Source organism: Meriones unguiculatus, chromosome 1, assembly GCF_030254825.1.
Source record: "Meriones unguiculatus strain TT.TT164.6M chromosome 1, Bangor_MerUng_6.1, whole genome shotgun sequence".
In the NCBI taxonomy this organism is placed as follows: domain Eukaryota; kingdom Metazoa; phylum Chordata; class Mammalia; order Rodentia; family Muridae; genus Meriones; species Meriones unguiculatus.
Genome location: NC_083349.1, coordinates 18,370,410 through 18,390,618, shown reverse-complemented (window position 1 = coordinate 18,390,618; position 20,209 = coordinate 18,370,410). Strand labels below are relative to the sequence as shown.

Here is a 20,209-nt window from a genome sequence, read left to right as displayed (position 1 = left end):
ACTCACAGAGAGTCACCTGCCCCTGCCTCCCCAAGTGCTGGGGTTACAGGCATGCACCATCACACCCAGGCTTTTTTTTACTTTCATTTTTTGAGACAGAGTCTGTTCTTATGTAATCTAGGATGACACAGAATTCAGTATCCAGCTTTGGATGACCCTGAACTATTGATCTTCCTACAACTGCTATATGCCTGGGATGCTTTTTCCCCCCTAGTTTTTTGAGACAGGGCCCCTCTGTAGACCAGGGTGACCTGGAACTCACAGAGATCCTCCTGCCTCTGCTATCCAAGTGCTGGGATTAAATGCCCGGCTGCTTAGGCCACTTTTTAAATCAGATTTATTTACTTTTTAAAAAAAAACATCTTGTTTTTTTCTTTATTTCAAGATTTTTATTTCATGTACATTGTTGTTTTACATGTATGTATGTGTGAGGGTGCTAGGTTCCCTGAAAGTAAAGTTACATACAGTTGTGAGCTGCCATATGGGTTCTGGGAACCCATCCCAGGTCCTCTGCAAGAGCAACGAGTATTCTTAACCTTACTCAGCCATCTTACCATCATTCCCCTTTTGCTTTAAGCTTTTTGAGACAAGGTTTCTCTATGTAGTTTTGGCTGTCCTGAAACTCACCCTGTAGACCAGGTTGGCTTTGAACTCACAAGGATAGCCTGCCTCTGCTGGGATTAAAGCACATGCCACCACTGCCTGGCTTCCCCTTTTACTTTTTAAAATTACATTTATTTAGTGTGTGTGTGTGTGAGTGTTAGAGAAGTCAGAGGGCAACTTGCAGGAACTGATTCTCTCCTTCTACCATGTGTGATCTGGGGATTAGAATCAGGTCATCAGGCTTGTTAGCAAGCATCTCTATCTGCTAAGACGTCACCCACTGTTTTCTGAGACAAGTTCTCACTGTGTAGTGAAAAATGACCCTGAACTTTTGATCTTCCTCCTTCACCTGCAGAACACTGGGATTACAGTCATGTGCTAGCTTGTTTGTAGCCTGGGCTAAAAGCATCACCTTGGTTTGTATTTTTGTAACCAGAAAAATAAACCTGTAACATCTTGAAGTAATGTGTCCCTGAGGGAAAAAGGAAGAAGAGGAGGAGAAGGAGGAAGAGGATCCAAATAGCAAGGAAGGATCAGGTTCCACTACTCTGAGTAGACTATATATTTAGAACCATTATATAACACCAATACACTAAATAAATAGATAAATATATTTTAGGAAATGGAGATGTGGCCCAGTGGTTAAGAACAATGATATAAATTACATAAATCAAAAAGAAAAAACCAAACAAGCTGGGTGTGGTGGCTCACAGCCTTAATCTCAGCACTCAAGAGGCAGAAGCAGGCAGATCTCTGAGTTCCAGGCCAGCCTGGTCTACAAAGCGAGTCTAGGACAACCAAGGCTACACAGAGAAACCACATCTCAAAAAACAAAACAAAGCAAAACAACAACAACAAAACATGATAACCAAGTACTGAAGACAATGACTAAAGAGCTCCTCTAAAGACTGTGAGACACACTCTAAAAACAGAAGTCAAGTGCTAAAGGACCTGTCCTTAGGTCTAAACCCACTCTCAGCAGTACTGCTATGACTCTTCATTCTAGGACTCCGATAAGCTAGGACTGAATTCAGTGGAAGGCGGCATGGTGTGAGGGGAATGCCAGGCAATTAGTAGCCCCTTTACTATCGGCTGGTAAATGGAGTAAGGCTGCTTTCTCCTGCTGCCCCTGCAAACTACACTGCCACACGTGCGAGCACAGACAGGGTAGGGATCTTCTGCAGAAAGCCCCAGTAAACAGCACAGTAACCCTTTTCCCCCGATTGCCCTTTGGCTCCCATAACCCATGCTCAACCATAACTAAAAATACCAAGTGGGAAAAAAAAGCCCATAAATTTTAAACTGTCCTGCTTGGAGTAATATGATGAAAATTCAAGCTATCCTAACTCACCCTATCCAAGCCAGGAATCAACCTTTTTCTGGAATGTACATGTCATACAGGCCAACCCCTATTTGCTCACTTTGTGATTCTGGGATTCTGGTTATTAAACGGCTATGGGACTGCAATGCTTTCATTCATGTGACCCTTATGAAGTAGCCTAGGTACCTGGGCCATTCACTTCTCATAGGCATTGCACTATCTCACAGCATCATAGCAGGAGGGAGCATAGTACAAGAAGACACTTGAAATAAGCTCCTCTAGCTTTTATTACAGGGTGCTGTTATGACTGTTTAAAACATAGCTCTGACTTGTTTGGAATCGTGTAAAACAGGCTGGCCTCAAACTCACAGAGATATGGCTGCTTCTGCCTCCAAATGCTGGGATTAAAGGCACATTGCCAGAACACAAAAATCTAATACACTAAATTTATACCCAGGCCAACAGGTTGGCTTTTCTACAGGACCAAATACCAGTGAAGAGCAAAGAGAAGGAGGCTAATACACACAGACTAAAACAAATCTGACTTGGTCTTAATTCAAATAAGCATTTTCATTTTTAATTTGCGATAGGTTTTCATTTGTAGCCCAGGCTGGACTCAAACTCACAATATAGCTGAAGATGACTTTGAGCTCCTCATCCTCCCATCTCCACACCTCTTAAATACTAGAATTACAGGCACGCATCACTTGCTCCCAATAAACTATCCTAGAAGCTGAGAAAGAAAGATTAGGACGTGAGTTCAAGGCTAGTCTGGGTTACAAAGAGAGATTAAGGGGGAGGGAGGGAGGCTGGAGAGATGGCTCAGAGGTTAATAGCACTGGCTGCTCTTCCTGAGGTCCCAATTTTAATTTCTAGTACCCACATGGCAGCTCACAACTGTCCTTAACTCCTGTTCCAAGGGATCCAACTCTCTCACACATGCAGGCAAAATATCAATGTACATAAACTAAAAATTTAAAAAGCAGGGGGTAGGGGAGGGAGAGAAGAGAAAGGAAGGAGGGAAAGGAGAGAAAGAAGGAAACAAGTTCATGGAAACAAAACTAAACCAGGCTGGAGAGAGGGCTCAGTAGTAAAAAACACAGGTTGCTCTTAGAGAGGACCCATGTTAGGTTCCCAGCATCCACACAGGGTTCACAATTATCTGTAACTCCAGTTCCAAGAAACCTAACATCTTCTTCTGGCCTCTGTAGGTACTAGGCACATATGTGGTACAGAAACATCTGAGGCAGGCAAAACATTCATACATGTAAAATAACAAGATAATAATAACAAGGTGGGGGGCTGACTGTATATCCTTACTGGGATTAAAGACACAAACTTCAACTTCTGATCAAATGTTGTCAGCAATTTTCCACACAATTTGATGAAGCAAATGAGTTGTTAACAATCAGCACCAAGAAGCAGAAAGTGACATGAAGAGCAGGATACACAGATGTGCAATACAAGAAGTAAAAGCTTGACCTTAAACCTCAGCGGCAGGTGTAAGACCTTATGAAGGGCTATGTCACTGACCTAGTCAATGACCAATTACTTGTTCAGAACAAAGAGCCCCCAGCTCTGGCTTCTAAACTTCGCTCTTGATGAAATGGCTTCCTAAAGAGGATTCTAAAGACACAAAGACACACACACACACACACACACACACACACCTGACCTATGATAGCCCCATCATGTATAAGGCCTCAGTATCTGCATCCTAGAGCTTTAGCAGATCACCTTAAGACTCCTAACACGGACTCCTTCTAGTGAGCAGAAACTGAAATCCAACTACTGTGAGTGCTGCTGAGAATGCAGAATATACGTAATAGGATTTTGAGCTAGAAAGTTTGGCACTTTTTTTCTAAAGCTAATAACCTAATCTCTTCATTCCTCCATATTCCCATTAAAAAACAAATAATCATCTGCTCACAAAATGACCTGTATGTAGTTTCCAGCAGTTTTTCTTTATGTCTTTTTTTTCTCTGAGAATTTCATGCATGCATATAACTTATTTTCATAAAATTGACCACTCCCCCAGATCCAACCCCATCTCCCACCCTGTCCCAAATTTATTTCTTCTTCTCCTTTAAATAAACCACCAAGTCTAATTTGTCTTGCACTGGTGTGGGGCCATCCACTGAAGCAGCTGATCTTAAAGGAAACCCATTTTCCTTCCCCCAGAAGCCATCTACTGTCAACAGTTCCTAAGCTAAGGGCAGGGGTTGTGAATTACTTACTTCTCTGTAGTTTTATTCATTTTGTCTGGAGTTTTTTGTTTGTTTTGAGTTGAGTCAAGGTCTCACAATGTAAACCAGGTTATCCTCAAATTCCTAGAGACCCACTTGCCCCTGTACTGGGATTAAAGGCTTAGGCCACCACACCTAGCTGTAGTTTTTTTCCTTAGGAGATCCAAACTGGAAATAACCCCAAATGACCACCAAGTAATAATTAAACAAACTAGCACATTAACAGATTTTTTGATAATGGAAAGATACACACACTGCCCATGTTCTAAGGCTCTGTGGTAGCAAATAAAGCACGATCAGAGACTTCCACTGGATCTCGTGAGAACCTAGACTGACAGATAATGATGAAAATAATGGGTGGAGCAGGAGGGAACTTCCTTTTATAGAGACCCTATACACTAGTCAAAGTCAATATTTGTCAAACCTATAATGATGCAGTTGTAGTGGATGCTGTCCACTTTACTGTGCACAATAAAGTAAACTTAATTTAAAAAAAAATTGTGTGTCTGTGTATGTGTGCACACCACACACACACAGCCTATTAAGAACAACTTGTAAAAGCCAGTTTTCTCCAGCAGGTTGATTATAGGAATCCTATTGGGTGGTCAGGGTGGCAAGCACCTTACCTGCTAAGCCATTTGGCCAGCCCAAAAAAGTATATTTTTAAGAGGCCACAGATTATAACTTACTAGGGAGGCAGGAATCCCTAAGCCACATTGAACTGCGCCCACTAAGAGCATCAAACAGTAATCAGGAGAGTGTCAGGTCAGTAAGGCGAGATTAGGATGCAGACGTGGCCTCAGGGCTCTAGGTCCCTTCTATAATGTGTCACAGTATCTGCTTATAGTTTACTCTGGCTCCAGGTATTTGCACACTTAGGAAAATGCAGCAGCCATGTCATGTTAACAGCAAATATTGCCTCAATCAGGGAATGACAATAGATCTCTACAAACAGTCCAGATGTGCTTCTTTCTCCCTAGTATTCTCTAACTAGGTTTAGATGAGCTTGTCAATGTGAAGTCCACAGATGTGAAGGATATGCTGCTCTTTTGGCTGAGAAAGTTGTAGGAGCAATCAGAAACGATCACATATCTAGACTGCAGAACAGAGCCCATAGTGGGAGATAAGCCCATCATGCCAGCTTACCTGCCTTCCTTTTCCGTTTTGCAGGGACACGAGGTGTCAAGGGACGCTGGTATACAGCAGTGCTCAGACCAGTGGCGACAGCCTCAATAGTTTCATCCAGCAGAGAAGACATGAGGTACCTTGGCACATGCTGCATACAAGGGACAGCACCACTTAGTGAGTGACCACCCTCTCCACAGATGGGACACTGAGCCAGGCCATGTGAGTAGATGCTGTCAGTGAAGAATCTCTTTCAGATCCCTGAATATGGCTCAGCAAACTAACCAGAGAAGCCAGAAAAGTTTGGAACTGGAACCACCTCCCTCCACTCCTACCAAGAGTGGACCACATGATCACAATGACTGGTTCCTGACAGGAGGGATGGTCAACACCAAGAATGGACTAGGCGGTTCAGCTGCTATCAAGGAGCAAATGGAAGTCCAAGCAGAAAGGAAGGGGCAGGTGGGAGCCAAAAGCAAAGTCCCAAAAGAGGCAGGTAGGTGATGATGAGTGCTTAGTAGCGAATAGGGAAAGAGCTAGCAGATAAAAAACAAAGAGGTGAGTAAGAAATAGCAGCTCCCAACACTATCCTGCATCCAGGGCACAAAGGAAAGAGAAATGGAAAGCATGAGCCGAGACTCAAGTGCAAAAGTGGAGATTACACAGACCCGTAAAACAGGAGAGTTTCCAGTCCTCCAACCCATTTGGAACTTGGACCATGATGTCACTATACTGACCAGAGGAATATGACTTCATAGAAAGAATTTTTACACTTCCTCAGCACCTAGAAGAGAGGCCACAGGCCTCTAACATGGAGTACCAGGAGCCAGGCATGAGGAAGATACTCTCTTATGCCTGGAAGGAGTGAAGAGGCAGTAAGTAGCCTTTTTCACAACAGAGGGAATTTCCCAAAATCATTACCCCATCCATCAAAGTGTTTGAGAAGGCCGTCCCAATGGTCCTGCTGGCACGCAGATGAAGCACAGTGCCGCCAATAGACCCACCTGTTCTCTTGCCAGGCTGACTGCATGCATGCTAGGCCTGCAATGTGAGAATGCTATCGCCCTTTACTACCAGTGGTACCTCTTTAGTTCAATTCCCAAGTCCTGAGAACACCCTGTGTAGACCCAACTTAGTGCTAGCCACTTACCTGGACCCTTCTGGCAGAGGAGATCCGGTTCCGGTTCACAGTTGCCCTCACTCTCTCACTCTGCCGTGTCCTAGCGATGGCCCGGGTTCTGCCTACTCGAGGCCGAAGCCTGCTGGTAGTAGGCACTACATCAGCCAGTAGCAGGGAGACCTCCTCATCACTCACAGGAGCTGTATCTTGGAAGAGAGCCACGGGCTGCTGGGTCATGTACCTTACACATCACAGGTCTTCCCCAGCAGGCTTTAAAAACTGAAAGCCCCAAACTGACAACCTTTCATAGCCTCCAAAGGTAAAAGTCCTCCAGCTCCTACCTACGAGTGCACAGAAAGCCCTCTCCCTGATGAAGGTTTTCCCCACACAATAAGTCCCGATTTTCTCCGAGGTCCTTCTCTAAAACTGACAATAAGACAGACCCAAGTGCTCTGCAGGGAAGGAGAGCACATTACCATGAGTGGGAGCAATCCCAGGGGCCGCACACTCTGGGCAGAACCATTCATCCACAGGCACCTCCTGAAGAGGAGGGTCCAAACATTCCATGTGGTACCTATGGGAAGAAAAGGGACAGTGCCTTGGACCTCAAGTCTCACAACAAACTAAGTTGTAAAGATGGCATCTAAATACAACTAGTCTGCAGTGCAGCCTGCCAGTGGATGAACTTCTTCCCCACTTCATGGGTCCTCAGTATAGTCTGGCCCTTGAACACAAGCCCTGCCTCCAATCCTCACTCCCAAGGCAGTCCACCGGAACTCTGATCTCTTTGATCCATTGTGTCTGACAGTAGATGCTGAGACCCCTTTCTTCATAGAGACCGTTCTAAGGGGCTGGGGAGAAAACATTTGTCTAGCAAAAGCCTTGCCCCATGCTTGCAAAGAAGATCATGCAGATTCTGAACATAGGCCCTGTGGTCTGATGGCACTGCTATCCTCGTCTATCCAATCAGATTTCAGCCCAACTGCCCATGCTTCAATCATACCATGCTGTAAGTTTCCCTCAAGACCCTCAAAGATTGGTATGGAGAGTTTAAAAGAGCTGAGAGCTACAGAGGTTCTTGAAGACAATACTCCAAGAAGCCCTACATCTAGTCCTTACCTTACCCTAGGCTTTTCTCTGTCCATATCCTTTTTGTTTGTTTTTCAAACAGGGTCTCACTATGCAGCCTTGGCCTGCCTGGAACATACTATGAATAGGCTGGCCTTGAACTCATAGAATGTTGGGATTAAAGGTGTGAGCCACTATGCCCAGGTCTTATTTTTAAATGTTTCCCATCAAGCTTTCTAGGAATAAACTTTGGGAAGTGCTGTGCTGGCACCTTTGACCTTTCACTTTCTTTCTTATAAACAAACAAGTAAATAAATAAATAAATAAATAAAATTTGAGGTTTGTATTATGAGCCAGGTAACAGTGGCACACCCCTTTAATCCCAGTCTGCAGAGGTAGAGGCAGAAGCTTCAGTGAGTTTGAGACCAGCCTGTTCTACAGAACAAGTTCCAGGGCAGCCAAGGTGGCATAAAGAAAGCTTGTGTCAAAAAAAAAAAAAAAAGAAGAAAGTATATAAATGTATATCACATGATTGCCTGGGAGTTAAGAGTGGCTGTAAACTACCACATAGGCGCTGGGAATCGAATCCAGGTCCTCTGCAAGAATAATCTCTCTTAAGCATGAAGTCAACTCTCTAGTCCTAACCTTTTACCTTTCTATGTAGTAGAATACACAAGTGGCCCTGAGGTTGGCACAAATACACAAAACAAGGTGTGTTTTTTTTTTTTTTGTTTTTTTTTTTTTTGTTTTTTTCTGAAATTCTAAGCCTGGATTCAATGTGAATAATTACCCTATACTAACCATAGGACTGAAACAGAGAATACCTACTTCTCTACAAACTCTACTCCACAAGGAATAGTCAGGCGTGTAACCCTCACTGGGATGTCACATATAAAGGTGGTCCACTTCTCCAGAACACATCATGTACCAGCACAAAGCTTGAAAAGCCATAAAAAACCAAAGTAAATTCCACCTTAGCTCTTCTCTCATGTTCTCCTGTCCCCCTGTGAACATGAACCTTTAAAGTGAGCCATAATTTTTTTTTAAAGATTTATTATTTCTACACATTCTGCCTGTATTTGTGCCTGTGCACCAGAAGAGGGCTCATGTAGTTGCTGAGACTTGAACTCAGAACCTTTGGAAGAACAGCCAGTGTTCTTAATCTCTTAGCCATCTCTCTAGTCTGACTCATAATTTTTTAAAACCCAATCTTTACCTTATTTCACAAAATATCATAAAGTACAGACGGACACAAGGACAACCCCCCCAAACATCTACGGAAAACCTTTTTTTTTTTTTTTTAAAGATTTATTATGTATATAGTATTCTGCCTGCATGTACACCTGCAGGCTAGAAGAAGGCACCAGATCTCACTATAGATGGTTGTGAGCCACCATGTGGTTGCTGGGAATTGAACTCAGGATCTCTGGAAGAGCAACCAGTGCTCTTAACCTCTGAGCCACCTCTCCAGCCCCAAAAAGCCTTTCAGAATGAGAAATTTTAGACTTGTGAGTTGAAAGATAACTATAAAGATATAGAAAACTATGAAAGCCAACAGTCATTGGTGCTTAAAAGTACAAGAATCATTAATACGTGTTAATATTTCAGATTAGGATTTTAAGGCTTGCACTGTTGTATCTGTTAAGTGAAAAAACATAAATGAATGAGATTTACAAGTGTAACTCTAGATTTAAAAAAAAAAAACTTAATGAAGACAGAAAAATCACCAGAAACTCCTGATAAGTTACTACTACTAGAAACGAAACACTGATTTACAGCTTTGAAGGCAGGCATAGTAGCTCACATCTGTAGTTCCTACAATAGAGAACTGTTACACCGTTAAGGCCAGCCGGGCTTACATAGTTTTCTGGCCAGTTTGAATCCCTATCTCAACAAAACAAAACAAAACAAATAGATTAATAGAGCTAGGTGTGGGGTGCACACTTGTAATTTCAGCATTCAAGAGCTGGGGTAGGAGGGATGCTTGAGTCTAGAAGATGGAAGCTAACATGGGCTACAGAGAAGACCCTATCTCACAAATAAAACAAGCCAGCCAAGGTTGTAGACGCTTTGCATTACAATACTCAGGGGGCAGAAGCAGGCAAACCTGGTCTAGCCAATTCCAGGCTAGCCAGGGCTATATACTCAGACCCTATCTCAATATAAGTCAATCCACAAATTAAGAGGCAAGAGATGCTTGTAGAACTCTTGAGTTACAAGCAGTGAGGTAGAGACATTGGGGCAAAACACGGATTCAATCACATTTCAGGAAGGAGGGAGACAAAGTCCATAGAGTATCAGCACTGAGGGGAAGCTAGTTCCAAACATTGGAGGGCAGCAGCAGGCAAGGCAGGATCTGCTGGCGCCTGGAAGACAAACTGGTATTCACTACACAACTGAATTTCCACAGGCGTGGGAGGGCACAGGAGATCCATGTGCCCTGAGGTGATGGAATTCATCTTAAGTTGTACCACACACAAAAGTACAGCCAGAGGAGCCAGCACAAACAGCAATACAGAAGAACTCCAGTGACAGGAGAAAACACAAGCACAGAAAACAGCTCCCCATCTCTAGCCTGGATAGTAAAAAACCCCTTATATAACTGAAATTGCTCTTTTCTGCCCTAGGAAATATTCCAGATTTACCCACACTGTCATCTGGGGAAGAATATTTCTGTAACTCTTTGGCCATAATTTTATAGCAGAAAATCTTTCTAACCAATAGCCAAAGACTGAGCAAGAAGCTGAAGAGGCCAGTTCCTCAGCTTAAAGAAACCAATAAGCAAAGAACAGCAGGGTCTCAGAAGACAGGGTCCCAAGGACAGAGTGACTTCAAGTATATCAAAAGGTGAAAAAAGGGAGCTGGAGAGATAGCTTTGCAGTTAAAACCATATTGTTCTTGCAGGCTACAAGGTCAGGCAACTTACACCCATCTAAATTTCCAGCTCCAGGGTGATCCAATGCCTCTGGCTGCCACAAACACCTGCATTCACATGTACATAAAACCACATACACACCACACGCATAGTGAAAGTATAATAATAGTAAAAACAAAACAAAACAAAAAACAGATATAGCTGGCCTGGTGGTGCATGCCTTTAATCCCAGCACTTGGAAAGCAGAGGCAGGCAGATCTCTGAGTTCAAGGCCAGCCTGGTCTACAAAGTGATTTCCAGGACAGCCAGAGCTACATAGAGAAGCCCTGTTTCAAACAAACAAACAAACAAACAAACAAACAAACAACAAAACCAAAATAAACACCACCCCCCAAAAAGATGCAAGGATCCAGGGTAGCAAAGATGATACAAACAGAAAAGCAACCCTTTGGCCGGCCTGCCCTCTCTCCTAAGGCAAACCTACCCTCCTGTCTTTTTTCCTTGGTCTTTTTATTATTAAATTTTTATTTTTTTAATATTAGTTATAGTTTATTAACTTTGTATCACTGCTGTATCCCACTTCCTCATTCTCTCCCTCCTTGGTCTTGATATACTGCAAGGTATTGAGCACCCTTAAGAAAGTACAGATATGAGGTAGGACAGGTATCAGTGTCACTCTCCATGAATCACAGGACCCTACTAGTCTTCGGTACCCATCCTCCTCTCCTTACCCTGACCAGCTTAACATCCTACAAGGTAGGTAGAAGGCACCATTACCCTTACCCAGCATCGCAGCCATCACAGAGGAGAAGCCGGTCCTCACGGTCACTCCTGCCACACACCTCACAAAAGGTCGGGTCTTCCTCCTCAGCCTCCTCATCCTCACAAGCTCTAGTATTTTCCACTGGAATCTGAAGACAGAACTACTGGTCAATGAATGTACCCTCAGAATCTGAGTGGTCAATTTATAGGACAACATCATCTAATCTAGAGTAAATCTTTTGGCCTGAGATCTACTTGGGCTCTGTGCTTGCTAACATGTCAACTTGACATAAGCCAGCATCATTTTAGAAGATAAAATCGCAACTGAAAAAATACGCCTACCAGATTGTCCTATGGGGAAGCCTGGGTGGCGTCTTGTGCCAGCTCACTATGGGTAGGGCCACCCTTGGGCGGGCGGTCCTGTGGTATTATAAGCAGGCTAAGAAAGCCATAGGGAGAAAGGCAATCACCAGCACTCCTCCATGGCTTCTGCATCAGCTACTGCTTCTAGATTACTGCCCTTACTTTCTTTGATGGTCAACTATGATACAAAAGTTTAACCAAAATAAATTCTTTTCACTCCAAGTTGCTTTTGGTCATGATGCTTTTGGTCATGATGTTATCATAAGAACAGAAATCTTAAGACAGACTCCATAGACCTGAATAAACAAATATATGGTGTGTTGGCTAGTCTTACGTCAACTTGACACAAGCTAGAGTCATCTGAACAAAGGAAACATCACCTGAGAAAACATTCTTAAGATCTAGCTGTAAGGCATTTTCTTAATTTATGACTGGCGGGGGAGGGCCCAGCCCATAGTGGGTGGTGTCATCCCTTTGCTGGTGGTCCTGAGTTCTATAAGAAAGCAGATTGAAGACTGGATGTGGTAGTGCATGACTTTAGTCCTAGCACTGTGGAGGAAGAAGCAGGCAGATCTCTGTGGGTTTGAGGCCAGCCTGGTCTACAAAGTATGTTCCAAGACAGCTAGAGCTGTTATACAGAGAAACCCTTCTAAAAAACAAGACAATCAAAAAAAGAAATAAAGTGGGGCTGAAGAGATGGCTTAGAAGTTAAGAGCGCTGGTTGTTCTTCCAAAGGTCCTGAGTTCAACTCCCAGCAACCACATGGTGGCTCACAACCATCTATAATGATATCTGGTGCCCACTTCTGGTACACAGGTGTACATGCAGGCAGAATACTGTATAAATAATTAGGGGAAAAAAAAAAGTAGGCTGAACAAGCCATAAGAAGCAAGCCTGTAGGCAGCACCCCTCCACAGCCTCCTCAATAGCCTTTGCATCAATTCCTGCTTTCGGGTTCTTACCCTGTTTTAGTTCCTGTCCTGATCTTCTTCAATAATGAACAGCAATATAGAAGTGTAAACCAAATAAACATTTTCCTCACCAACTTGCTTTTTGGTCATGGTGTTCTGTTGCAGCAACAGAGACCCTAACTAAGACATATGGTGACCTTCATGTTCTCTCCACTGCAGGGCAGGTTAACTAAAGAAAAAGTAAGCACAAGAGCTACACCAGGGGCCAAAAGTGGTGAAGCACACCTTCAGTCCCAGCATTTGAGAGGCAGAGCCAGGCAGATTTCTGAGTATGAGGCCAACCTGATCTACATAGTGAGTTCAGGACAGCCAGAGTTAAAGAGACCCTGTCTCAAAAAACAAAACAAACAACAAAAGATTTACACGTGATGAGGAACCTGAGATCTGTAACGTAAAAAACACTTCATGGTGCCGATTCAACAAGCTCTGCAAGCCAGTGTTGCAAGTGCCAGACGTGGGTGGGGCGAACACATGACAACTTTAGAGCAGAAGCTGTAAGAGCTGCACAGAGAAAGCTCAGCAACACTCCTGCCATGTAGCTCAGTGGCAAAGTGCTTGCCCTGCATGTGTGAGGCCCTAGGTTCACTCACCAGCAAAAGGATCAGAAGGTGAAGAACAAGAGAATTAAATGTTCTGTTATTTTGTTGGTGTTGTTTGTTTTTTTCAAGTCAGGATTTCTCTGTGTGCAGCCCTGGCTGTCCTGGAACTTTGTAGAGATCTGCCTATTTCTCTGTCTCCTGAGTGCTAGGTTTAAAGGCATTCGCCACCACCTCCAGGCTGATGTTTTTAATGACAGGTTCTCACTATATAATCCCTGTTGCCCTCAAACTCAGAGAGATCGACCTGCCTCTACCTCCAAGTGCTGAGATTAAAGGCGAGCATAACCATGGCAAGGCCTATCTTTTGATGCACTGTATGAATCTGTCTCATGGGGCTGGAGAGATGGCTCAGAGGTTAAGAACACTGGCTGTTCTTCCAAAGGTCCTGAGTTCAATTCCCAGCAACCACATGGTGGCTCACAACCATGTATGCGACCTGGTTGCCCTCTTCTGGCCTGCAGAGACACATGCACGCAGAATATAGTATAAATAATATGCTATAAATAATAAAAAAGATTCTGTCTCAAAAAAACAAAAACAAAAACAAGGGCTAGGTAGGCAGTGGTAGCTCATGCCTTTAATCCCAGCACTCTGAAGGCAGAAGCAGGTGATCTATGTGAGTTCAAAGCCAGCCTGGTCCACATAGTGAGACCCTCTCAAAACAAAACAAAACATCATGGCTTAAGTTGTAGCTCTTGATTGTTTAGCTTGCCTAGCATGAACAAGGCCTGGAATTTGATCCATGGAAAGGAAGAAAGGACAGAGAGAGAGAGGGAGAGAGAGAGAAAGGGAGAGGAGGGAACAGATAGGAAAGACAGAGAAAGAAAGAGGAGGTAAGGAAGGAGGAAGGAATGAAGAAGGAAAGGATAAAGGGAAAGGGGGACAGGGGAAGGAGAAAGAGAGGGGACAGTAAATAACAAATAAGCAAAGGTTCTATGAGAGAGGAGGAAACACCTTTCCTTCCAGCCCCAACAGTACTTTTCAAACTTCAGTTCACACGGCCCTTTTGTCCAACCCTAGTACAACCTTTCCCCTGCAATGACCGCAGTTCAGAAGGAGATAGGCCAGAAAGAAGCTCTGCAGGAAGAGGTAAGGAATAGAAGCCCAGAAACTGCTAACATCTTTACCATGACTCCTACTATGTACCCCAGAAAATATAGACAGCCCTAGCCCCAAGCTTTGTGCAGGGCCCAAAACAGTGCCTTAGTCACTTCTTTTTAACCTGACCTGAACTGACAACCTCCTCATTGAGAAAAGTAAGTCACCATTTAAGATCATGCTTCTTACAAAATACAAATGGGTAGGCAGCATCTACACTTACCTTCTTTAAGATTTTTCCATTAAACTGGGCTCGAATACAAATACATTTAAATATTGTTCGATCAACTGGACAGGAGTTGGCATTCTGTAACAAATAAAGACTGTATCAGAATCCTGAAGAATCACCCTCACTTATCATTACTGTTTTCAAAATAAAGAACTTACTTAACAACAATTTTAAAAGCTGAGTGTGGTGACATCCACCCATTATTCCAGGATTTAGGACAGATAGGAGGATTATGAATTTGAAGCTAGCCTGTTCTGCAGAATAGGCCTCAAAATTAAATAAATAAATGAATATTTTTCTTAACCACTGAGCCATCTCTCCAGCCCTATGAATATTATTCTTAATAATGGTGGTGAACAACTTTAATCCCAGCACCTGGGAGGCAAAGGCAGGAGGATCTCTTTGAGGTTGATGCCAGTCTTGTATACAGAGTTCCACGACAGTCAGGGCTACAGAGCTTAAAAAACAGACAAACAAAAAAAATTTCTTTTACACTGAATTCTATACCAAAAGCCTTGGTCTTGACTAAGGTCCTATGCTAAGATGCTAGAACTTGGTGAAGAAAACTTGAAACCACCATGCTAGTGAGGGAGAAATATCAACAAGCTGTTGTTCCAGATCTTCTCTCAAACCTCTGTGAACCCATAGGACCTTGAATGTCTCTAGTGCATTTTCTGCATTTGTTTTCAGTGTGAATGCTATTCAGATGCATGCTACAAATATTTTCCCCTTGTCTGTTCAGCTCAAGTTGCCTTTCCTGAAGTATAGCATATACAAAAAAAAAAAAAAAAAAAAAAAGCCCTCTTTAGCAAGTGCATTCCACTAGGTTATGATAAGTGTATAAACTGAAGGGCCACCCAGGTCCGCCACCTTCCTTTTGTGTCCTGCCGCTACAGTTGTGTGAGAAGAAAGGAGCTAGCTCTTCCTTGGTTTGTTGAATAAATATGAAGTTCTCTCTCTCCCCGCCTTCTCCCTCCTTCTTGTGGGAGAGAGTGTGAGACAGGGTGTCATTCTGTAGCCCAGACTGGCCTGAAACTTACTACGTAAGAAAAGCTAGTTTCAAATTCATGGCACTCTTCCTAAACGCTAGGAATTACAGCTGTACACCACATGGACATGCTTAGCAACGAGATTTTATACATTCTTACATTTATTTATTTAGTGTGTGTGTGTGTGTGAGAGAGAGAGAGAGAGAGAGAGAGAAAGAGAGATGTGTGCCATGGCATAAGTATAAAGATCAGAGAACACGTCTGAACCACTTCTCTGTTACCACCACAGGGTTCTGGCTGGAACTCACGTCCTTAAGCCTGGATTTACGAATATCTACCTGCTGGCCCGTCCTGACTGACTGGGAAAAAGAACATAGGGCAACTTGTTCCAGGCAGTGCTCTCCTATCATGTGGTTCCCAGGGATCAGACTCAGGTTGCCATGTCTGGTGGCAGGCTTTTACCGCTGAGCTGTCTCCCTGACCCTGATTTTATTTTTTTTAATTTTTAGTTTTTCAAGGCAGGGTTTCTCTGTGAAGCCCTGGCCGTCCTGGAACTCACTCTGCAGAGCAGGCTGGCCTCAGACTCACAGATCCACCAGCCTCTGCCTCCTAGGTGCCGGGACTAAAGGTGTGTGTCTCCACCAGCCCAGCTCCCTGATTCATTTTTTAAGTCTAGATTTTCACCGTTATTAACCCAGAATCTAGCAATCTCACAGAATTCAACATCTAAACTGTTTATAAGATTTTATGGCCGGAGAGATGGCTCGGGGGTTAAGAGCACTGTCGATTCTTCCAAAGGACCCAGGTTCAAGTCCCAGCACCCACATGGCAACTCACAACTTCCTATACTCCATTTCCACGGATTCTGATACCAATGCACAGAAAATAAAATTAAATTATTAAAAAAGAGAGAGAGAGAGATTTTATAACTGGCCATGGTGGCATTTGCCTATAAACCCAGTACTCAGGGAGGCAGAAGCTAGAGGATATCTATGAATTCAAGGCCAGCCTGGTCAAAATATCCTGAGTCCAGGATAACCAAGGCTACATAAGAGAAACCTGTCTTGGAAAAAAAAAAAAAAAGATTTTTACTAAAAATCTAGATTTCCAAATGCTCTTCTTACCAATAAACATCATATACACAACAAAGAGCCTGTCTTTGCTCTTCAACTAATTAATTAGTTTAATGAGACAGGGTCTAATTATGTAGCCCTGGCTGGCCTGGAACATTTTATGTAACCTAGGCTGATCTTCAACTCAAAGATCTTTTCCTCTTAAATGATGGGATTAGAGGCATGTGTCATCATACCCAGCCTCTTGTTCAGTTTAAATAATGAAATAACTTAATCTGAACTAATTCGGGCCAGACTCACAAGAGAACAAATACAGAAAAGTCTGATACAATTCACAATGAAGTACCCTGACAAGAGTTATGAACAAACAAAAGACATTTGCCATCTACATGCCTCTTATAACAAACCAACAAAAGAGACCGCTCTAAGCTATTCTGAGAAGGAAAAGAGTATGAGATGCAAAATTCCTATAACCTTGCTGAGATCTGTCACCACACTACCAGTGTCATTGGGGACAGAGAGAAATGCAATCAAGGAGAATGAGCATTCTTTTCTTTTCTTTCTTTTTTTGTTTTAGAGACAGGGTTTCTCTGTGTAACCTTGGTTGAAGCCAGGCTTCAACTCTTATTTTGATTTTTTTTCCCCTAACAATAAAAAAGACTCTTTTTTAGGGTTGGGAGACAGCTCAATGGAAAGTGCATTTGCTATGAAAGCACAAAGACCCAATCTCAGATCTCACCATCCACATAAAAACTTGGACAAGAGCTGGACGTGGTGGCACATGCCTTTAATCTCAACACTCAGGGACAGAGCAGGCACAAAGACTGCTATGAGTTCGAGGCCAGCCTGGTCTACAAAGCAAGTCCAGGACAGCCAAGGCTACACAGAGAAACCCTGTCTTAAAACCAAACCAAACCAAACCAAACCTAAACTAAAAAAATGAAATAAAATAAAAATGTGAGTAATCACACTTACAGTATTCAGTATCTATAGAGGCTGTTTCACACTCACTATGTGAGGTTGTTTGGAATTTTAGAATTTGTGACCTGATCCTCAGAAAACCCAGAGTCCTCCTCTCTGAAGCTCCCAGACACATCCCCACAGGAAGCCTTTCCAACAGTAGTGAGGGTCCAAGACTCAGGACTCAGCCCTGTAGTTCAGCTTTGCTGCAGAGAAGCAAGCCCAGTCCTTAAGTGTGGGAGTATCCCAGTGAAAAGCCAACTCACCCTGGACCACTCAATGATGCAGTCCAGGCAGAAATAGTGGGCACAGGTCTCTGGGGTGCCCACAGCCTGGCCTCTGAATGCATTGAGGCAAATGGGGCAGCTCTCTGCATCATCATCAGAATTGGGTGCACTGCTGGCTTCCAGCTTCCCTTGAGTCTCCACTGCTGCCGTTGCCATTTCTTCTCCATCTTCTGAATCTTCAGAACCTTGGGTAAATGGAAATGTTAAACTTTTAATAAATACATGAATGAGTGCATGGGCAGGAGTACATGCTCCAGGGCTGGCCTTGAGCAGACCCAAGATGTACTCAGGAAACCAGCCTCTAGCCAGAGCCCCAGCTCCTCTTGGGACATGCCTCCCCAGCTTCCTCCAAGCCCCCATTTACACTCACAAGCTAACCATGGCTCCTCACCTGAAGCCTCTTTGACCATAGCTGCTCCAAGCTAAAGGGACAGGGATACCAGCTAAGTGATACACTAGCTCCTCACACTGACCTCAAAGTAAAAGCAGAGCATCTGAGAAGTTAGGTGTCAGGAGCTACCAGAGAAAATGGTAGCTTCAGGCTTCAGAGAAAATGGAGCTAATGACAGGCTACCAGGGCCTGGGGATGTAGCTTTGATATAGAGCATTTGCCTAGCAAGTGCAAGGCCCTAAGTTAGGTCCTCAGCTCTGGAGGATGGAGGACACACATGACAAAATAATGATTAAGCCTCCATGAATGTTCTCTTGAGACAACAACTCTTGCACTGCTGTATAAGTCTTTCAACACAGTGACAACAAATGTGTTAACAAATGAGATCTCTTGGGAATCTCTTTCTCCTTCCATGTGGATTCAGAAAGCGGATTCCTATATTCAGTGGCTATAAAAGATCTGGTTGGGTGTGGTGACCCACACTTTTAATCTCAGTACTCCAGAAGCAGAGTCAGGTGGATCTTTGTGAGTTGGCAGGCCAGCCTGATCTACAGAGCAAGTTTCAGGACAGCCAAGGCTACACAGAGAAAACCTTTCTTGAAAAAAAAAAAAAAGAGAGAGAGATTTTTAGCCAGGCAGTGGTAACACACGTCTTTAATCCTGGCACAAGAGAGGCAGAGGCAGGAGGATCTCTGTGAGTTTGATGGCAGCTTGCTCTAAAAGCGTCTTACGTCCAACTGTTAGCCACCGCCCCAATGTCAGGCTTTGAGCATCTGTCTCTAACTGCTCCACAGTTGGTCTCTTAACTTAGATGGTGAAGTCTGGAATACCAGGAATCCTGGCTGAGTGGCTCCCACCTTCAATCTGGTTCACAATCAATTTCTGGCATCGCTGTCACCACAAACTTCAGGAAAGGATGCCAGAGTCACCCAACAGTGCCTGACATCTGCCCCTAGCTTTGGCAGCATCAGCACTGGTCAAGCCTGCTGAGGATAAGACAAGCCTACCTCAATGCTGGAAACAGGCAAAATGGCCATGTCTAGCTGGGCGTGGTGTGCATGCCTGTTATCCCAACACTCAGGGAGGCAGAGGCAGGCAGATCATTTTGAGTTCAAGACCAACCTGGTCTACTAAGTGAGTCCAGGACTGGCAAGGCTACACAGAAAAACAAAGAGAAAGAGAGAGCCATGTCTGTGACTTTAACCTAGGACAGACTCATTCATTCTAATCCACACCCAGAATAAGAAAAAGACCTGGCCAGGCATGGTAGTAACATGCTTCTAATCCTAGTTGTTTGGGAGGCTGAAGCAGGATTTCCAGGAATCTGAGGCAGGTTTGACTACAGAATGAATTCAAGGCTACCTGTCTTTGGAAAACTGGGCAGTCAGTACAAATGAAAAGTTAGTAACTCACAATCAGTTCTATTCCTTCATGATTAGTACTGTCCTAATCTTAAGGGCTACCTTTCTGGAACACTCTAACCCTGACAGTCACAGGTGTATAATGAAAGGCTACTATTCAGTTGATAGTAGGTGCTTTGGGACTGAAACCTCCTAGTTTGAGGACCATGTCAGAGGAAACAAAGTAAATAGAACCCTCAGTCCAACTAAGCCCTTTGTTTGTGTGCTGGCTAGCTGTGTCCATTTGACACAAGCTAGATTCATTTGGGAAGAGAACCTCAATTGAGAAAATGCCCCCCTGCATTGTTCTGTGGACAAGCCTGTAGAGCATTCTATTGACTGATGATGTGGAAGGGCCCAGCTCATCGTGGGGAGTGTCACTCTGCACTGGTGGTCCTAGGTACTATAAGAAACTAGACTGAATAAACTCTAAGGAGCAAGCCAGTAAGCAGCACTCCTTAATGTCCTTTGCATCAGTTACTACCCTAAGTTCCTGACCTGACTTTTTTAGATGATGGACTATAATCAGTAAGATGAAACAAATTCCTCACCAACTTGCTTTTGGTCATGGTGTTTTATCACTGTAATAGAAACCTTACTTAAGACACTTTAAGAAAAGGTGGCCACAGCTGCATGGGGTCAAGCTAACCACATAGAGCCCTTATAAGCTGCCTATAGGCTGGGGTGGCCATGAAGGTTTTCCAGAAGAGAGGTGTGTCATTCAAATAC

General features: G+C 43.6%; 1 protein-coding gene across 6 annotated transcripts in view; it reads right to left on the bottom strand.

Annotated features, from left to right (window-relative positions):
- Window positions 1–20,209, bottom strand: part of Phrf1 (PHD and ring finger domains 1) — a 32,416-nt gene that overhangs the window by 7,868 nt on the left and 4,339 nt on the right. For all 6 annotated transcript variants that reach the window (XM_021646191.2, XM_021646194.2, XM_021646193.2 and 3 more), the window contains exons 4-9: window positions 17,669–17,874; window positions 14,375–14,458; window positions 11,142–11,269; window positions 6,892–6,989; window positions 6,446–6,621; window positions 5,317–5,446 (exon numbers count right to left, since the gene is read on the bottom strand). In XM_021646191.2, the coding sequence (XP_021501866.1) occupies window positions 5,317–5,446; window positions 6,446–6,621; window positions 6,892–6,989; window positions 11,142–11,269; window positions 14,375–14,458; window positions 17,669–17,874 (822 nt within the window). The remainder of the gene's footprint in view (window positions 1–5,316; window positions 5,447–6,445; window positions 6,622–6,891; window positions 6,990–11,141; window positions 11,270–14,374; window positions 14,459–17,668; window positions 17,875–20,209) is intronic.